The sequence below is a fragment of the Oryx dammah genome, unplaced genomic scaffold (genome assembly GCF_014754425.2).
Source record: "Oryx dammah isolate SB20612 unplaced genomic scaffold, SCBI_Odam_1.1 HiC_scaffold_27, whole genome shotgun sequence".
NCBI classification, from domain to species: domain Eukaryota; kingdom Metazoa; phylum Chordata; class Mammalia; order Artiodactyla; family Bovidae; genus Oryx; species Oryx dammah.
Genome location: NW_024070211.1, coordinates 48522351 through 48541059, shown reverse-complemented (window position 1 = coordinate 48541059; position 18709 = coordinate 48522351). Strand labels below are relative to the sequence as shown.

Below are 18709 nucleotides of genomic sequence, written 5' to 3'. Positions count from 1 at the left end.
AAAGTTACACATGCTAAAAATTTAATTTCATATGAAGAGTTTATTACTGCTAGTTTGGTGAGTCATTACAGTGTAGAGATTTTATAGGTTCAGTGTGACAAGAATGAATCCTTTTCAAACACAGCAATCTCTTGGAGGGATTAAGGAATCAGGTATTTTTTTTGGAACACATGGGGAAAGTACGTGCTGCAAAATTCTTTGAGGCTTTTGATTTTAGTGCCAGAAATTTGTTAAGAATCTGAAAATTTTCTTCTATTTTTAAAAAATTTTAGTCATTCTTTTCTAATTAGAAATCAAGGATGACAAGAGTTTGAAGTCAGGCTCTGTGGAGGCACCAACCTCTGCAAACCGTTGGTGCGCACAAGCATGATATTTGCTCATACAAGGGTATTTAACCATATACAGCACACAATGTAGCGTTTTCACAGCAGAAAGAGGAGGCTTGGGCAATTTGGAAAACTGCCATAGAGAAAATCTGGTCTTGAGTGTCTAAGGCAGTTGCCACCAGAGGGCGATTATTGTACCAAAGTTTCATCCTACACTATTGCTTTTTTTTTTTTTTGGCCTAGTTGTCCAGTTAACAAAAAATGTAGCATACTCATAAGGAACTTTAGACTTCATGCAGGATAACTCTGATTGCAAGTTCATTTTCAATTTCAAAAGGGAAGTCAATATTGTTGATAGTGAATAAAGATGGAAAATGAAATTTCTTATTGGTAGATTTGCTAGTAGATTTTTATGTGACAAATTGAAAGAAGATAGTGCCTTATTAGATGATTAAAACTCCAATGTATTACCCCCCCTCCCCCAAAGAGATATTTATTTACTCTGTTTTACTCCTTTGTTTTCATAGGCGTGATGGAGCAAGTTGATATTTATTGCTAGGGACTTTTGAAGCCATTAGTTTTTAAAGGACTTTTTTCTTCTCCTTGCCAAGAGGCATCTTAGTGAGATATTTTGGATTTGATCCTAAACATCCTTTATAGTTTTGTATACATTTTATCTTGGTCGGAACATCAGAGGATATAAATATAGAGTCATGCGTTTAATAGCATGAAATGTAACATAATGCAAGCTTTAATACCTGGAATACAGTAAACCAGTAGCTCTGAGTTATATTACCCATCGTAAACTTCTTTAACCTGTGGCTCATTTTCAAAATAATAAATGTAACTATTCCATAAAAATATCTCAACACAGAAGAGCCAGAAAAGTGAAGGACATGAACAGATGGTACATCAATCTTCTGCATTTATACAATTTGTTTTTTAATGCAAATAGTGTGGGTTGCCTGCTCATGCCTTGGATATTTGTTCCAAAGATGAGCACATTTTCTTATCTTTCTGGATCAATGTGACATTTGCAGTTATCATAAAGTGGGAGCCCATTTAATGATGTTAATGCTTCCTTAATGTAAAAATAAAATCACCTTCTTTATAAAAGCAAACAGATTAAAAGTCCCAAAGAGACCATAGAAATCTGTGACATTTGCAGTTACTGGTAACTAGATGGCTTGATTATACACAGGTTAAAAAAAGAAATCTTAAAAGCATTGTTTATGATCATTAATCATAACATTCAATGTGAATTCTAGATTCCCTTATGAACAAGAGAGTAAATAAGAAATTATTTGGATAAGGAAATCAGCAAGTTGAAGACTTTTTCAAAAGAGTTACCACAGTTAAATGTTAAATAAGCATCTCTAAATTTTTAGAGAGCTTGCAGATTTTTACTCTTTGTGGATCCTTAAAAATAAATGATAGTATTTCTGAGATGTAATGTTTTCCTAGAACAGAAAACACTTAAAAATAGTAAGACAGTTTAGGTAGTAATAGTAAAACAGAGTAGACGTGGCATTGATTTTTTTAAAAATCTTAATTCACAGAACGATTCCAGTGTATACTCACTCCCCTCCTCCATATATTTCATCTTTCATGGAGAAAAGCCATTTATAGAAGAGTGATGTTTCTAAGTCTCATTCAGTTCCATCAGTAGAGCCTGCTTGGCTACTTCATGGGGAGCCTGCTTTGGGAATTCGTTTCTTTTTCATGTGTATTGTTGTGTCTGTTTTCGATGTTTCATACACATGCCCAGAGGCCGTCTGGCAGCCTATACACTTTTTAAAGCCAATTTGAAAAACCAAATCATTTTCCTTCCTGCTAAGACAGCTGGCTGTTGCATACAGTGTTTTCCACTAGAAATGAATTATGGTCACTAACTAATTCCAGAAGGTCCAAAGAGTTGGCATCTGATGAGAGCAAATTTTGATCACTATCAAATTGGCATCAACTCCAATAATGGGCTAATGTATGAAATGCAGAACACAGGATTGTCCTATAAGTAACCTCAGCCACTCTGTATAATGTTAATGGAGATAAAACAAGGACAACATCACCTCAGGGATGTTCTCTACAAGTGGAGGTAAGTCTTGGGTGTTTACAGCTTTTATAGATCTCATTTCATGTGAAATCATAATCAACTCCCTTCCGTGATAGGTGGGGCTGTGTTGACAGAGGTTATCTATATATTTGCCATAGATCACACACCCAGTTTAATAAATAGAGCTGATGGAGTGAGACAACTTAAATCTGAGAAACAGGACCTTTATTGCAGCAATGAAGTATTTTTTCAGATTCAGGTTTATGTGCCCAGGATTAAAATGAAATCATGGTGACTTGAAATAATTGAATTATATTTTGAAAATAAAATAAACATGCTAGCTGAAACTTAGCATCTCAGAAAGGCTGTTCATCCATTCTCTCATTCAATCACCTGCTGCTGCTGCTGCTAAGTCGCTTCAGTCGTGTCCGACTCTGTGCGACCCCATAAGACGGCAGCCCACCAGGCTCCCCCGTCCCTGGGATTCTCCAGGCAAGAACACTGGAGTGGGTTGCCATTTCCTTCTCCTATTTACCAAAAAATATTTAACACCTGTTTTGCAAACCAGGTTCACATGACAAACATTAAAGATAAAGTAATAAACAAGACAGACACACACACTTTCTATGTCTACAGAGTTTGTTGTCCATCAAGGAAAAATATTGGCCAGTAATTATAATAAATTATAATAGAGGATATATAGAGTATTTATGGTGGCATAGTATATTTGCTGGAGCAGCCATGAAGAGATACCCCACGTCCAAGGTAAGAGAAACCCAAGTAAGGTGGTAGGTCTTGCGAGAGGGCATCAGAGGACAGACACATTGAAACCGTAATCACAGAAAACTAGCCAATATGATCACACGGACCACAGCCTGTCTAACTCAATGAAACTAAGCCAGGCTGTGTGGGGCCACCCGAGACGGATGGGTCATGGTGGAGAGGTCTGACAGAATGTGGTCCACTGGAGAAGGGAATTGCAAACCACTTCAGTATTCTTGCCTTGAGAACCCCATGAACAGTATGAAAAGGCAAAATGATAGGACACTGAAAGAGGAACTTCCCAGGTCGGTAGGTGCCCAATATGCTACAGGAGATCACTGGAGAAATAACTCCAGAAAGAATGAAGGGATGGAGCCAAAGAAAGAACAATACCCAGTTGTGGATGTGACTGGTGATAGAAGCAAGGTCTGACTCTGTAAAGAGCAATATTGCATAGACATCTGGAACGTTAAGTCCATGAATCAAAGCAAATTGGAAGTGGTCAGACAGGAGATGGCAACAGTGAACATCGACATTCTAGGAATCAGCGAACTAAAATGGACTGAAATGGGTGAATTTAACTCGGATCACCATTATATCTACAATTGCGGGCAGGAATCCCTTAGAAGAAATGGAGTGGCCATCATGGTCAACAGAAGAGTCCAAAATGCAGTACTTGGATGCAATCTCAAAAACGACAGAATGATTCTGTTTGTTTCCAAGGCAAACCATTCAATATCATAGTGATCCAAGCCTATGTCCCAACCAGTAACACTGAAGAAGCTGAAGTTGAATGGTTCTATGAAGACCTACAAGACCTTTTAGAACTAACACCAAAAAAAGATGTCCTTTTCATTATAAGGGACTGGAATGCAAAAGTAGGAAGTCAAGAAACACCTGGAGTAACAGGCAAATTTGGCCTTAGAGTACAAAATGAAGCAGGGCAAAGGCTAATAGAGTTTTGCCAAGAGAACACACTGGTCTTAGCAAACATCCTCTTCCAACAACACAAGAGAAGACTCTACACATGGTCCTCTCCAGACGGTCGACATTGATCAGATTGATTATATTCTTTGCAGCCAAAGATGGAGAAGCTCTATACAGTCAGCAAAAACAAGACTGGGAGCTGACTGTGGCTCAGATCATGAACTCCTTATTGCCAAATTCAGAATTAAGTTGAAGAAAGAACAGAAAACCGCTGGACCATTTCAGGTATGACCTAAACCAAATCCCTTATGATTATACAGTGGAAGTGAGAAATAGACTTAAGGGACTAGATCTGATAGAGTGCCTGATGAACTATGGACAGAGGTTTGTGACATTGTACAGCAGACAGGGATCAAGGCGAACCACATGGAAAAGAAATGCAAAAAAGCAAAATGGCTGTCTGAGGAGGCCTAACAAATACCTGTGAAAAGAAGAGAAGCGAAAAGCAAAGGAAAAAGAAAAATATCTCCATTTGAATGCAGAGTTCCAAAGAATAGCAAGGAGAGATAAGAAAGCCTTTCTCAGCGATCAATGCAAAGAAATAGAGGAAAACAACAGAGTGGAAAAGCCTAGAGATCTCTTCAAGAAAATTGAGATACCAAGGGAACATTTCATGCAAAGGTGGGCTCGATAAAGGACAGAAATGGTATGGACTTAACAGAAGCAGAAGATATTAAGAAGAGGTGGCAAGAATACACAGAAGAACTGAACAAAAAAGATCATCATGACCCAGATAATCACTATGGTGTGATCACTCACCTAGAGCCAGACATCTTGGAATGTGAAGTCAAGTGGACCTTAGAAAGCATCACTACAAACAAAGCTAGTGGAGGTGATGGAATTCCAGTTGAGCTATTTCAAATCCTAAAAGATGATGCTGTGAAAGTGCTGAACTCAATATGCCAGCAAATTTGGAAAACTCAGCAGTGGCCACAGGACTGGAAAATGTCAGTTTTCGTTCCAATCCCATAGAAAGGCAATGCCAAAAAATGCTCAAACTACCACACAATTGCACTCATCTCATACGTTAGTAAAGTAATGCTCAAAATTCTCCAAGCCAGGATTCCTCAATATGTGAACTGTGAATTTCCAGATGTTCAAGCTGGTTTTAGAAAAGGCAGAGGAAACAGAGATCAAGTTGCCAACATCCACTGGATCATTTAAAAAACAAGAGAGTTCCATTAAAAAAATCTATTTCTGTTTTATTGACTATGCCAAAGCCTTTGACTTTGTGGATCATAAGAAACTATGGAAAGTTTTGAAAGAGATGGGAATACCAGACCACCTGACCTGCCTCTTGAGAAACCTATATGCAGGTCAGAAAGCAACAGTTGGAACTGGACATGGACAATAGACTGGTTCCAAATAGGAAAAGGAGTACGTCAAGGCTATATATTGTCACCCTGCTTATTTAACTTATATGCAGAGTACATCATGAGAAACGCTGGACTGGAAGAAGCACAAGCTGGAATCAAGATTGCCAAGAGAAATATCAATAACTTCAGATATGCAGATGACACCACCCTTATGGCAGAAAGTGAAGAGGAACTCAAAAGCCTCTTGATGAAAGTAAAAGAGGAGAGTGAAAAAGTTGGCTTAAAGCTCAACATTCAGAAAACGAAGATTATGGCATCTGGTCCCATCACTTCATGGGAAATAGATGGGGACACAGTGGAAAGAGTGTCAGACTTTATTTTTGGGGGCTCGAATATCACTGCAGATGGTGATTGCAGCCATGAAATTAAAAGACACTTACTCCTTGGAAGGCAAGTTATGACCAACTTTGATAGCATATTAAAAAGCAGAGGTATTATTTTTCTAACAAAGGTCTGTCTAGTCAAGGCTATGGTTTTTCCTGTGGTCATGTATGGATGTGAGAGTTGGACTGTGAAGAAGGCTGAGCGCCAAAGAATTGATGCTTTTGAACTGTGGTGTTGGAGAAGACTCTTGAGAGTCCCTTGAACTGCAAGGAGATCCAACCAATCCATCCTAAAGGAGATCAGTCCTGGGTTTTCATTGAAAGGACTGATGCTGAGGCTGAAACTCCAATACTTTGGCCACCTCATGTGGAGTTGACTCATTGGAAAAGACCCTGATGCTGAGAGGGAATGGGGGCAGGAGGAGAAGGGGACGACAGAGGATGAGATGGCTGGATAACCTCACCAACTCAATGCACATGAGTTTGGGTGAACTCTGGGAGTTGGTGATGGACAGGGAAGCCTGGCGTGCTCTGATTCATGGGGTCACAAAGAGTTAGACACAACTGAGTTACTGAACTGAACTGATCTTAACTGAGCATATGGGGATGTAATCTAACCTAAAAGTCAGGAATGAGAGAAAATAAGAATGTTCCAGAAGAAGGAACAGGAAGAGTAAAAGTTTAGTGTTGGGAGCCGCGTTAGGCATTACTGACAAAATGGAGGCATGACCTCAATCCCCTCTCCTCATCTCTCAGTCATGGCCCCAGGATGAAGGAGTTAGACCTTGTGATTCTGACTTGTTCTTTCCTTTCTTAAGTTGAGTTGGCTGGAAAGAATGTTAAGGTGCTTGAGAGAAGCATGAGATAACACAAAGCCTTTTACAGTTGTGCCCAGAAAATAATCTATAAAATAACCATTGACATTTGTTCGAGGATCTTTACCAAGAATGTCCCAGGATGAGCAGGTAGGCCGCAGCTTGAGGCCATGGGAAGGATTGTTTTCTGAGACCTGTTTGTGAGGGAAATATTTATGGAGAAAGTAGTTTGCTAAGTTTAGGGTTTAGGAACAATTAAGAATAGTTTTTTAGGAGATAGTGATCTTAAGATGCTAGGGGCAAACAGGATTTAGAAAGATAAGAAATAAACTGAGGAATGTAGCATGAGTTACAATGTAATCACAAGTTAAGTATAGGACACATAAGAAGAAGTAGATAATAGTAAAGCCAATTCTGAATGCTGAAGCAGGAACTCTGTTTGTAGGACCACAGTGATTTCTGGAGATAGTAAATCTGGGTGGGGGAAACTGAAAATGTTAAACCTTTGACCTAATGCTTTTGTCAAAGTATAAAAGAGAACCTGAAGCTTGAAATAAACATGTAGTTCCATACTATGGGTCAGAGGCTACATCATCGTCCGTCAACACTGCTTACCTCTTTGGGCTGATTCCCTGGTTGCTGGAACTGGACTCCAGCAGTTTAGTGTTAATGGTGCTATGCTAGAGGAACTGAAAATAGTTCAGAAAGTCTCCAGTGTGTATAATGGGAAAGAGAGAGGATAAACAATGAAGATGGGTAGGGAAGACAAGTAGGGTCCATGTAGTAGACTTGAGAAGAGATACCACTGAATGGTTTTACATGACAGTGAGAACAGAGGGATGGAATGCTGAAGGAAATGGCAACCCACTCCGCTATTCTTGCCTGGAGAATCCCATGGACGGAGGAGCCTGGTGGGCTACAGTCCATGGGGTCGCAAAGAGTCGGACATGACCGAGTGACTTCACTTCACTTCTTCTGTTGACTGAAAGGATCTGGGAAAGATCATGTAATTCTTGGCATGTCTTGGCAAAAGTTTAGTTGGTACACCTTTACTTTCTGTACCTAAAGAGTGTTTTAGAATTTTGTATGTTGCTACAGAAGTAGTTAAATTCATATTTGTCTTTGTGTACTCATAAACCCTTTCATAGTTCCAACTTAGTGAATGGCAAATAGTAGCTGCTCAATAAAATACTGTAAAATAGAATTCAAAGGATGTATCTGTACTATGACTGATGTACCAAGTTACCACAAACTAAGTGGCTCAAAACAAACGAAATTTATTCTTTCACAGTTCTGGAGGTTCTAAGTCTAAAGTCAGTCCACAACCGAGGTGGTGGTAAGGCTGGTCTCTGTGTGTGCTAAGTTGTTTTAGTCATGTTAGATTCTTTGCAATCCCATGGACTGTAGACTGCCAGTCTCCTCTTTCTATGGCATTCTCCAGGCAAGAATACTGGAGTGAGTTGCCATGACTTCTTTCAGGGGACCTTCCCAACACAGGGATGGAACCCACGTCTCTTATGCCTCCTACATTGGCAGGCAGGTTCTTTACCACTAGTACCGCAGGGGAGAATTCACTCCTTGTTTCTTCCAGCTTCTGGTGCCTGATGACATTCCTTGGTTCCTGTTGCCTCTCTATTCTCTGTCTCTCTCTCTTCACACAGCCATCTCTTTTATGTGTCTATCTAATCTTCCCCTGCCTCTTTCTTATAAGAATGCTTGTGATAGCATTTAGGGTTCACCCTGATTATCCAGTATAATCTGCTTTGCATACTTTCCCACATATAATAGGATTTGAAGGTTCCTGTATTAGGATCTTATAACTTTGGTGGAGGGGAGGTATTTTTCAACCTATACCAGTACTTATTCACAATTCTCATATTTAGGATTTCAGTGTTGAGGAAAAGGGTGGATAGTTCTACATTTAACTATGCACCCTTGATCTGGATATGACTCTAGAACTCTGGCAATTCTGTGCTGTGAGGACCATGTGGCATGAGAAGGGTTTCTAAGAACAAGTTATCACAAAGATGCTTTGACTAATTTAGGGCTTATTTGAAGCTTCCCTGGTGGCTCAGAGGTTAAAGCTTCTGCCTGCAATGTGGGAGACCTGGGTTCTATCCCTGGGTTGGGAAGATACCCTGGAAAAGGAAATGGCAACCCACTCCAGTATTCTTGCCTGGAGAATCCCATGGGTGGAGAAGCTTGGTGGGCTACAGTCCATGGGATCACAAAGAGTCAGACACGACTGAGCGACTTCACTTGCTCACTCATTCACTCAGTTCAGTTCAGTTCAGTTCAGTCGCTCAGTCGTGTCCGACTATTTGCAACCCCATCAATCACAGCACGCCAGGCCTCCCTGTCCATCACCAACTCCCGGAGTTCACTCAGGCTCACGTCCATCGAGTCAGTGACGCCATCCAGCCATCTCATCCTCGGTTGTCCCCTTCTTCTCCTGCCCCCAATCCCTCCCAGCATCAGACTCTTTTCCAATGAGTCAACTCTTCTCATGAGGTGGCCAAAGTACTGGAGTTTCAGCTTTAGCATCATCATTCCCTCCAAAGAAATCCCAGGGTTGATCTTCAGAATGGACTGGTTGGATCTCCTTGCAGTCCAAGGGACTCTCAAGAGTCTTCTCCAACACCACAGTTCAAAAGCATCAATTCTTTGGCGCTCAGCCTTCTTCACAGTCCAACTCTCACATCCATACATGACCACTGGAAAAACCATAGCCTTGACTAGACGGACCTTAGCCGGCAAAGTAATGTCTCTGCTTTTGAATATACTATCTAGGTTGGTCATAACTTTTCTTCCAAGGAGTAAGTGTCTTAATTTCATGGCTGCGATCACCATCTGCAGTGATTTTGGAGCCCCCAAAAATAAAGTCTGACACTGTTTCCACTGTGTCCCCATCTATTTCCCATGAAGTGATGGGACCGGATGCCATAATCTTCGTTTTCTGAATGTTGAGCTTTAAGCCAACTTTTTCACTCTCCTCTTTCATTTCATCAAGAGGCTTTTTAGCTCCTCTTCACTTTCTGCCATAAGGGTGGTGTCATCTGCATATCTGAGGTTATTGATATTTCTCTTGGCAATCTTGATTCCAGCTTGTGCTTCTTCCAGTCCAACGTTACTCATTATGCAGTGGCCACAGGACTGGAAAAGGTCAGTTTTCATTCCAATTACAAAGAAAGGCAATGCCAAAGAATGCTCAAACTACCGCACAATTGCACCCATCTCACATGCTAGTAAAGTAATGCTCAAAATTCTCCAAGCCAGGCTTCAGCAATACGTGAACCATGAACTCCCTGATGTTCAAGCTGGTTTTAGAAAAGGCAGAGGAACCAGAGATCAAATTGCCAACATCTGCTGGATCATGGAAAAAGCAAGAGAGTTCCAGAAAAACATCTGTTTCTACTTTATTGACTATGCCAAAGCCTTTGACTGTGTGGATCACAATAAACTGTGGAAAATTCTGAAAGAGATGGGAATACCAGACCACCTAGCCTGCCTCTTGAGAAATCTGTATGCAAGTCAGGAAGCAACAGTTAGAACTGGACATGGAACAACAGACTGGTTCCAAATAGGAAAAGGAGTCCGTCAAGGCTGTACATTGTCACCCTGCTTATTTAACTCATTCACTCACTCAGGGCTTATTTGTAGTGGTTAAGTGGGCCATAAGTCGCTAGAACCGCAGGAGAGAACTCACGACTGAGCGACTTCACTTTCACTTTCACTTTCAAGTGGGTTATAAGAAAAACAAGGGCAAAGCCAATGTCATTTTGTAGTTTCCATAGGGATTAAGTCCAAAGGAATCTTCTCTGTGATCTCTGGTAGATCCTCCCACAGTCCCACTGAGTTGGGCTAAAACCTCCAAAGTAGGGTCTTTGTTTCACTTGAACCATGCACCCAATGCTGTGAGTTTTATTATTATTTATAACAAACAAAAGAAGCTAAGATAAATTCTGTCTTTATGCCAGATGGTTTCTTAGGTTTCAGTTCACAATTATGAGATCTCTTGCAAGAAGTTCCACTCTACAAATAAATAAAATAAGTTATAGATATTCTTTGGCATAGCATTATATCATCCAAATTACATCAGTAACCTTGAGGGACAGTTCTAGCCCAAAACGTGGTAAAAGGAATATTTAGAAGTAAGTTGGGTATTTTTCATGTGCCGTGATTCTCCATTCTCACAGCTTGGTGAAATTGTATTATCATCTCCATTTAAAAAATAATAAATCATGGGTGAAGAAGTACAATATATTTATGAAGTCATACAGCCAACTTGGAGGGGATCTGTGATTGGAATTCAAGTCAGCCTTACCCCTTTGCTTATGATTATTTCATCACACCAGTTATCACTCAGAAGCAGGACTGGAGGTTAGATGTCCTTGGATTCAGCTTGGTGTTTTGCCATTATGCCATACAACACAAGCTCAGTACTCAGAAGAGGACATTTCAAGATAAATAAGAGAACGTGTCATTTTACCACTACCTTTAAGGAGTCCATTGCCTTGAGATGGAGTATAGTTTAAAAAAATCAATTCAAGTAAAGATTAAACATCAAGAAAATGATCTTCATGGAATATTGCTCACTTTTTGAAGATGCTGTTATGAAGGACAGTCATGACCTTACTCCAAATACCCATGTGGACATTGGTCAACTATCTTTCTGATTTCTCTTGGTTCAGATGAGAAATTTGAACAGTTTTTGTTTCATCTAAGTTTAATGCTATGACTCATTAATATTAGCACAGCTCTGAGAACATATTTTTCTGATATATATGACTTTTACATGAGTCAGAGGCACAACTACAAATAGCAAACATTTCTTATTAAGTCATAGTAGAGTAAGCGTTCTGGGTATGCCAAGGACATGGCTACTGCCTTCTCTTCAACAGTCTTTGGCATCCAAAGGATGTCACACGGTTTCTTCCTACAGCGAAGGACAGATTCATGCTGTTACTTTTTTTTGGGAAATCTTGGTTGAAAGCACCAACAGTGATACAACTCGGTTCATTTTGTCATTTTTTACTCCCTTGAATTACTACATAAATATTAATAGCTAAACACATTGCAAACAGGTGGAGCTCATTCTGTCCCTGGAGCGCTGCCACCGTTATGTGATATCTCAGATGGGTGACGAGATTTTCCATGTGGGGAGGGCGGTCTGTCATTCCATGCCAGCCCCATTGGACACACCCTTGGCTTGGAGTTCTTTATTTCCTGTGATATCTCTATGACAGCCTTCTTGGTCTTTTAACAGTTCATTCAGTAGAGTGGGAAGGAGTAACACACTCCATTTAAAATCCACATTCACTCCACTGTATATCTGGTTACTTATTTTCAGAGAGTGGCTGCTACTGATAAGAACATGGAAGAGAGCCCCCAATATTTAAAGGTACACATCAGCCATGCACGAAATATTTTTGCCACACATCCAAATTTGTGTAAACCAGATGAACTTTTTGAACAAAAGGAGCCACAGACTTATTATGGTAGATAATATGATAAAGTCTCCCTTTTCTCCCCTGATTTGCAGATACAAAGTTTAAACTATATATTCCTGCAAAGTAAAAATGTATTATTCCAGTCATCAGTATGTAAGTGGCATGATTGTTTCCAAAAGCCTTAGGTATGTAGACATGTTTGTCTACCTTTTTATGTTGAATTGTTTTCTTTATGTGTGTTTACCTCCAACGTACAGACATATTTCAAAATAAATTCAGAAATCTGGATGGACATAATGCTAGTCATAGTGACTAAAATATTCTTCCTCTGTCAGTAAAATAATCCACCTAAATAGACTTGTTTTCATAGGACTCAAGTACATTTAGAATTGTCCTGGAATATGTTAAATATATGTGATTGTGTATGGTTCATTAGATTAGAAAATGTATGAGGCTCAGTGTACTTGAATTCCTCAACTGCTTTACAAAAGATCCACTCATAAATTTTGTTATAAAAATTTAAAACACTGATTTATAAGCCCAAATGGCCCAACTTTAAAACTGTTCATTATAGAACTTTGTGATTTACCCTGGCAGTTAGACAAAATTAAATTCTATAATTTTATGAAAGAGGCTTCATTTGGTCCAAATTATGAAACAAAATTATATTCTGCAGTTATGTTATTGGTTACTTACTGTATATTAACTTAAAGCAAGATATTGAGGTAAAATCACATTTTTAATTTTCTTCATTGAGATAGAAGCAGTAAACACCTTTGACATGAATCGTTTTAGTGTCCATTTAAAAATCTGCAGTAAAGACCAGTCTTCTGTTAGAGTCAAAAGAGTTTAGTCAGTCTGGATGATTTTTTTCCCTTCCCTACTCTGGCTTAGATTCAATCCCTTCCCTCATTATTTCCTATCCGATGTGCATTGTCTTCAGCACAGACACCTCTTCAAGGTGGTTTACATGTGTAATTCACTTTATTTGGGGATACAGACCATAGCTTCCACCAGTTTGACAGAAACCTGTGACAGTCTACTATGTGCATGATCAGTTGCTTCAGGAGTGTCCAACTCTTTGCGACCCTATTGATTGTAGCCTGCCAAGCTCTTCTATTCATGGGATTCCCCAGGGGAAAATACAGAGTGGTTGCCAGTTCCTTCTCCAGGGGATCTTCCTGACCCAGGGATTAAAATCATGTCTCTTACATCTCCTACACTGGCAGGCAGATTCTTTACCCACTGAGCCACCTGGGAAGCCCCCTTGTCTATGATAGGGACCAATATACTTAAAGAACTCAAGCTACAAAGTGTGCAGGAGATTAAAAATAAGTAATGGGAGGAAGTGGACATAATTTCTATTTTCATCAGCCTTCATGCATATTAGACAGTTTTGATACAGAGAAGATTAGAAGCACCAATGCAACTTAGAGCTCACAACATTAAGCACAGCATTTTGCTCAGATTATTAAACAAGGGACTATATCAGGTAACCCCAAGTGCCCCTGCCCCATTTATTGATATATCTTAAAAACTGAGTTCCATGTTAAATTCAAAGGCTTGTATTGCATTGATTATATATGAGCTTAACATCTGAAGGATAATGGAGGTCAGAGAGGCATCCTTTTATGAAATTATTTCCTGATTGAAAAAAAAAAAAGAAGACCAATGGAGAAGCATAGGGAAGTTTCCTACTATAATAGCTTGAAATTCCACCTCAAATCTTTCCTATTTATCTATTCAAATATAATATACAATGAATGAAAGTGAAAGTTTTTCTTTCTGACTCTTTGGGACCCCATGGACTATACAGTCTGTGGAATTCTCTAGGCCAGAAAACTGGAGTGAGTAGCCTTTCCTTTCTCCAGGGGATCTTCCCAACCCAGGGACTGAATCCAGGTCTCTCTCATTGCAGGCTGATTCCTTACCAACTGAGCTATCAGGGAAGCCCAATATACAGTATACATGCCTAATAAGAATAAACTGTCTTGACCACTTGAAGCAAGAATTATTTGTTTTTTTTTTAAAGCAGTTTTTAGATCAGTTTTTCAGTTCTTACTTACTTGTTTTCTCCTATTGGCCTATGAGTTTATAGGATATTGGAATGGTATCTTTTTTGTCTTTGATGTTTCAGTTTAGTTCAAATCATAAAAATGAGATGGTAGCTGAAAAATATTTGCTGGATGCTGATTGAATAAATGCCTACACTTATCATAGTGTAATAGGCTTCCCTTGTAGCTCAGTTGATAAAGAATCTGCCTGCGATGCAGGAGACCTGGATTCTATTCCTGGGTTGGGAAGATTTGGAGAAGGAGATGGCAACCCACTCCAGTATTCTTGCTTGGAGAATCCCATGGACAGAGGAGCCTGGCAGGCTTTGCAAGAGTCAAACACGACTTATCTACTAAACCACCACATCACAGTATGATGTTTGTGTATGTATATGTATATAAGTGTAGAAAGTGATATTTTACACAAATAAAATAAAATATTCTTTCATTAGTTTTTGAATTTCATTTTTCAAGTGCTACATTTCTAATTAATAATATTGATAAAATGTTGAAGATTATTTCTACCATTAAACATTAAGGGGCCATGAATCAAATGTAGTTGCTGACATTCTGTTAGGTACCAAGACTATATGATTCTGGTAATGTTTTATGTAGTAATAATAGAGATTAAAGGAAAAAAGAGAGAAGACATAAAAAGGGAAAGTTTAGAAAGACATATTGTAATTTATCAAGATATGATTACTGGTGGTTCTTTTCTCCCTGCCCTTCCTATCGCCACCACCACCAAAAGAAAAAAAAAAAAATGATTTTGACATCTCAAAGACATCTAGGAGATATCCTCATTCCTGCAACAAATATTTGTAATTTCTTCTGCTGAAACCTATTTGAAGATTATAAATTTCAATACAAAAGATATGTTAATCTTTCTGTGAGTGGAGTTTTACAAACAGATTTCATTTGTGGAATTTATACAACACTGGTCAAATCCACTTCACTGAATTTTATCAGCATTAGTAAAGCATCAGAGATCTGCAAATACTCTGTCAGATATTCAAGTATATTTTATTTATTTTTTATTTATATGTATATGTATTCCATGTTATGCAGGGAGTGTTATTTATAAATTACATCCACAGGCACATATTTTCTTTCTTCTTGTTACAATACATAGTAGAAATATTAAAAACTCACTAAAGTATGGGTAGAAGATGCAAAGCAAAAATAAGATGAAATACAAAAAGAAAATTGACATTAAGATGACCATTTTGTAAGCAAGTCAAGACCTGAGAAAACTGAATTTCTGCAACATTTTTAATCTGTAAACTGAACTTTTTATCATGCACAAAGGCCTATGAAATAGGCTTTCTTAGATTAGACCCAGTTTGGCCAACTGAAATGGAAAATCAGGATTGTTTTTTGTACAGGAAAATCTTCAATAAACCCAAGGAATGTTTTTCACAAGACACAGGCTGGACCCTAAGTTTTGCATCCAAGAGGCCAGGCTGTTGATTTGACTTAATCTTGTCACACCAAGATTTGCAAAGGAAAGATAAAAGTCAATCAAGACAGTACATTTCAATTTGTTTCAATTGTTTATTAACCAGAACACAAAAATAATCCTGGTAGATATCTTAGTTCATCCTTCTAATAAGCCTGTTGATCTGGTCTTCCCTGTTGCCAGCATCTCCACCTTCTACAAAATGGGTGGTCTTTTTCTTCATTCCATCTCGTGGAGAAGACAATTTAAAGGGCCACAGGAAGTTGTTTGCTTCTTTGAAACATTTTCCAACGGTATAGATCTCATGAATCAGATCCTCCATGCAGATGATTCCATATTTCCCAAGAGATTGAGCAATCAACGCATTGTCTGTCAGGGCAATTCGCTTTTTGTTGATTTTGCCATAACCACGCTTGTAGATCACTTCATTTACAGACTTCAGATTTGGGTACCCCCATGCAATGTATGGCTCCACAATTCTCAGCATATTAATTGGTGCCTTGTTAAGCTTCACAAAGGTGCCGTTGAAGATTTGCTGGAGGCGAAGGAGCTGCAGCACCTTTCGAACCTTTGGGCTCACACCGTTGATACCTCTGATCCTGATGACAAACGCCAATTTGGGTTCCGTGGGTACATAGAAGTTGCCGGCTTTCCGTGCTATCCTAGCCGTTCGAATTTCAGCTCTGTATATCTGCCTGTATTCCTTGTGGTAATGCTTAGCTTTTTCATAGATAAGCTTCCTCCTTGCCTTTCGAAGCATCTTTTGGGCAAACTTCTTTCTCAGTCGCTTGATCTTAAGCTCTGCGAAATTCTTCCGCTTTTTCTTAAGGGTTTCTGGCACAGCAGGAACCTTCTTTTTCTTCTCTTCTGCACCCTCCATGGTTCCAGCCGGGAAAGAGGTCAAGTATATTTTAATGTCCCTCATTTTTATGAACATTGTTAGACTTGTCTGTTTCTAAACTCAAGATAAACAAACTTCCAGAACCATAATTTCTTATTGAATGCATGCCTTGCAACTTCACAGGAACCCCTTTCAGAAGCAGTAGGTTTAACACAGCACTGGACCACTAGTCAGAGAGCCTGGGTCCCAGCCTTAATTCTACTGTTGGTTAGTTAGTTGGTGACTCTCAGTAAGTCATCTTCACAGTCTCAGTTTTCTTATATGTATTATAAAGAAGATACTGAATGGAGACAGATGCACCTGGATTCAAATTCCAGGCCTGTCACTTACCACTGTGTAACCTTGGATAGGCTATGTATTTCTTGATTGCGTCTATCTGCCCATTAGTTGGGAAGTATGTACATTGTGGGGTTATTTCAAGAATTAAATGAGGAAACATAAACAAAGATTTAGCATATGACCTGACGCATAGTCAGTCTTGTAATTATTGTTCATAAAGGATTATTTAATGACAGTTTTGAATAATTAAGATTTTGGTTTTTTGAGTTGCGGTTATCTCATCATTTCATTCTCCTCATAAGCTCAAAAAGGTAAAGAAGTAAATATTATCCCTCACTTGTAGTAAACGGTAATATATCCTTTGCTTCTAAAACTTAATTTTGTTTCTAATGTGTACAGACACCAGGAGGACTTTCTAAAGGAAAACGGAGCTTGGTCAGGAAACTGTACGGAGAGCACTGAGTGAAGAGAAACTATGTTATAGAACAAATGACTGGTTGTCTGATCTGCAGATAATTAGCTTGAGGAGACCTGGCTCAAAGTGAATGAATTATCATCTAGTATTTACCACACATTGCTTCACGGATATCTTGGGACTTATTTCCATAATGCTCAGGGGTAGGTTGTGAGAAGGTGAGTGGAAGTTATATGAGATCAGAATTTGGCTCCCTATAAACAAGATAGTCTTTAATGTCAGAGCTCACTCAAAAATGGAATGAACTGGGTTTCCCTGGTGGCTCAGTGGTAAAGAATCCACTTGCCAATGCAGGATACAGGGGTTTGATCCCTGATCTGGTGCTGTGGAGCAAATAAGGCTATATGACACAAATACTGAGCCTGTGCTCTAGAGTCTGGGGGCTGCAACTACTGAGTTCACATGCTGCCTCAACTGAAGCCTGCTTGGTCTGGAGCGCATGCTCCATAACAAGAGAAACCACCACATTGAGAAGGGCAAACACCACAACCAGAGACAGGCCCCTGCTTGCTGCAAGTAGAGAAAAATCCCACGCAGCAATGAAGATTCAGAACAGCCCAGAATAAAAATAAATCAGTTCAGTTCAGTCGCTCAGTCGTGTCCGACTATTTGTGACACCATGAATCGCAGCATGCCAGGCCTCCCTGTCCATCACCAACTCCCGGAGTTCACTCAACTCACGTCCATTGAGTCGGTGATGCCATCCAGCCATCTCATCCTCAGTCGTCCCCTTCTTCTCCTGCACCCAATCCCTCCCAGCATCAGACTCTTTTCCAATGAGTCAACTCTTCTCATGAGGTGGCCAAAATACTGGAGCTTCAGCTTTAGCATCATTCCTTCCAAAGAAATCCCAGGGCTGATCTCTTTCAGAATGGACTGGTTGGATCTCCTTGCAGTCCAAGGGACTCTCAAGAGTCTTCTCCAACACCACAGTTCAAAAGCATCAATTCTTCGGCGCTCAGCCTTCTTCACACTCCAACTCTCACATCCATACATGACCACAGGAAAAACCATAGCCTTGACTAAACAGACCTTAGTCGGCAAAGTAATGTCTCTGCTTTTGAATATACTATCTAGGTTGGTCATAACTTTTCTTCCAAGGAGTAAGCATCTTTTAATTTCATGGCTGCAATCACCATCTGCAGTGATTTTGGAGCCCCCAAAAATAAAGTCTGACACTGTTTCCACTGTGTCCCCATCTGTTTCCCATGAAGGGATGGGACCAGAGCCATGGTCTTCGTTTTCTGAATGTTGAGCTTTAAGCCAACTTTTTCGCTCTCCTCTATCACTTTCATCAAGAGGCTTTTTAGCTCCTCTTCACTTTCTGCCATAAGGGTGGTGTCATCTGCATATCTGAGGGTATTGATATTTCTCCCAACAATCTTGATTCCAGCTTGTGTTTCCTCCAGTCCAGCGTTTCTCATGATGTACTCTGCATAGAAGTTAAAT

At 39.5% G+C, this 18709-nt stretch overlaps 1 protein-coding gene across 1 annotated transcript; it reads right to left on the bottom strand.

Moving 5' to 3' along the window:
* Positions 1-15400: 15400 nt before the first annotated feature.
* Positions 15401-16509, bottom strand: LOC120854653 (60S ribosomal protein L7-like). Its single transcript, XM_040228859.1, has one exon. It carries the CDS (start codon positions 16483-16485, stop codon positions 15739-15741), a length of 747 nt encoding a protein of 248 aa, XP_040084793.1. The 5' UTR covers positions 16486-16509; the 3' UTR covers positions 15401-15738.
* Positions 16510-18709: the final 2200 nt, after the last annotated feature.

Coding starts and splice junctions, on each gene's coding strand:
- LOC120854653 (XM_040228859.1), bottom strand. CDS start 16,485: ATGGAGGGTGCAGAAGAGAAGAAAAAGAAGGTTCCTGCTGTGCCAGAA.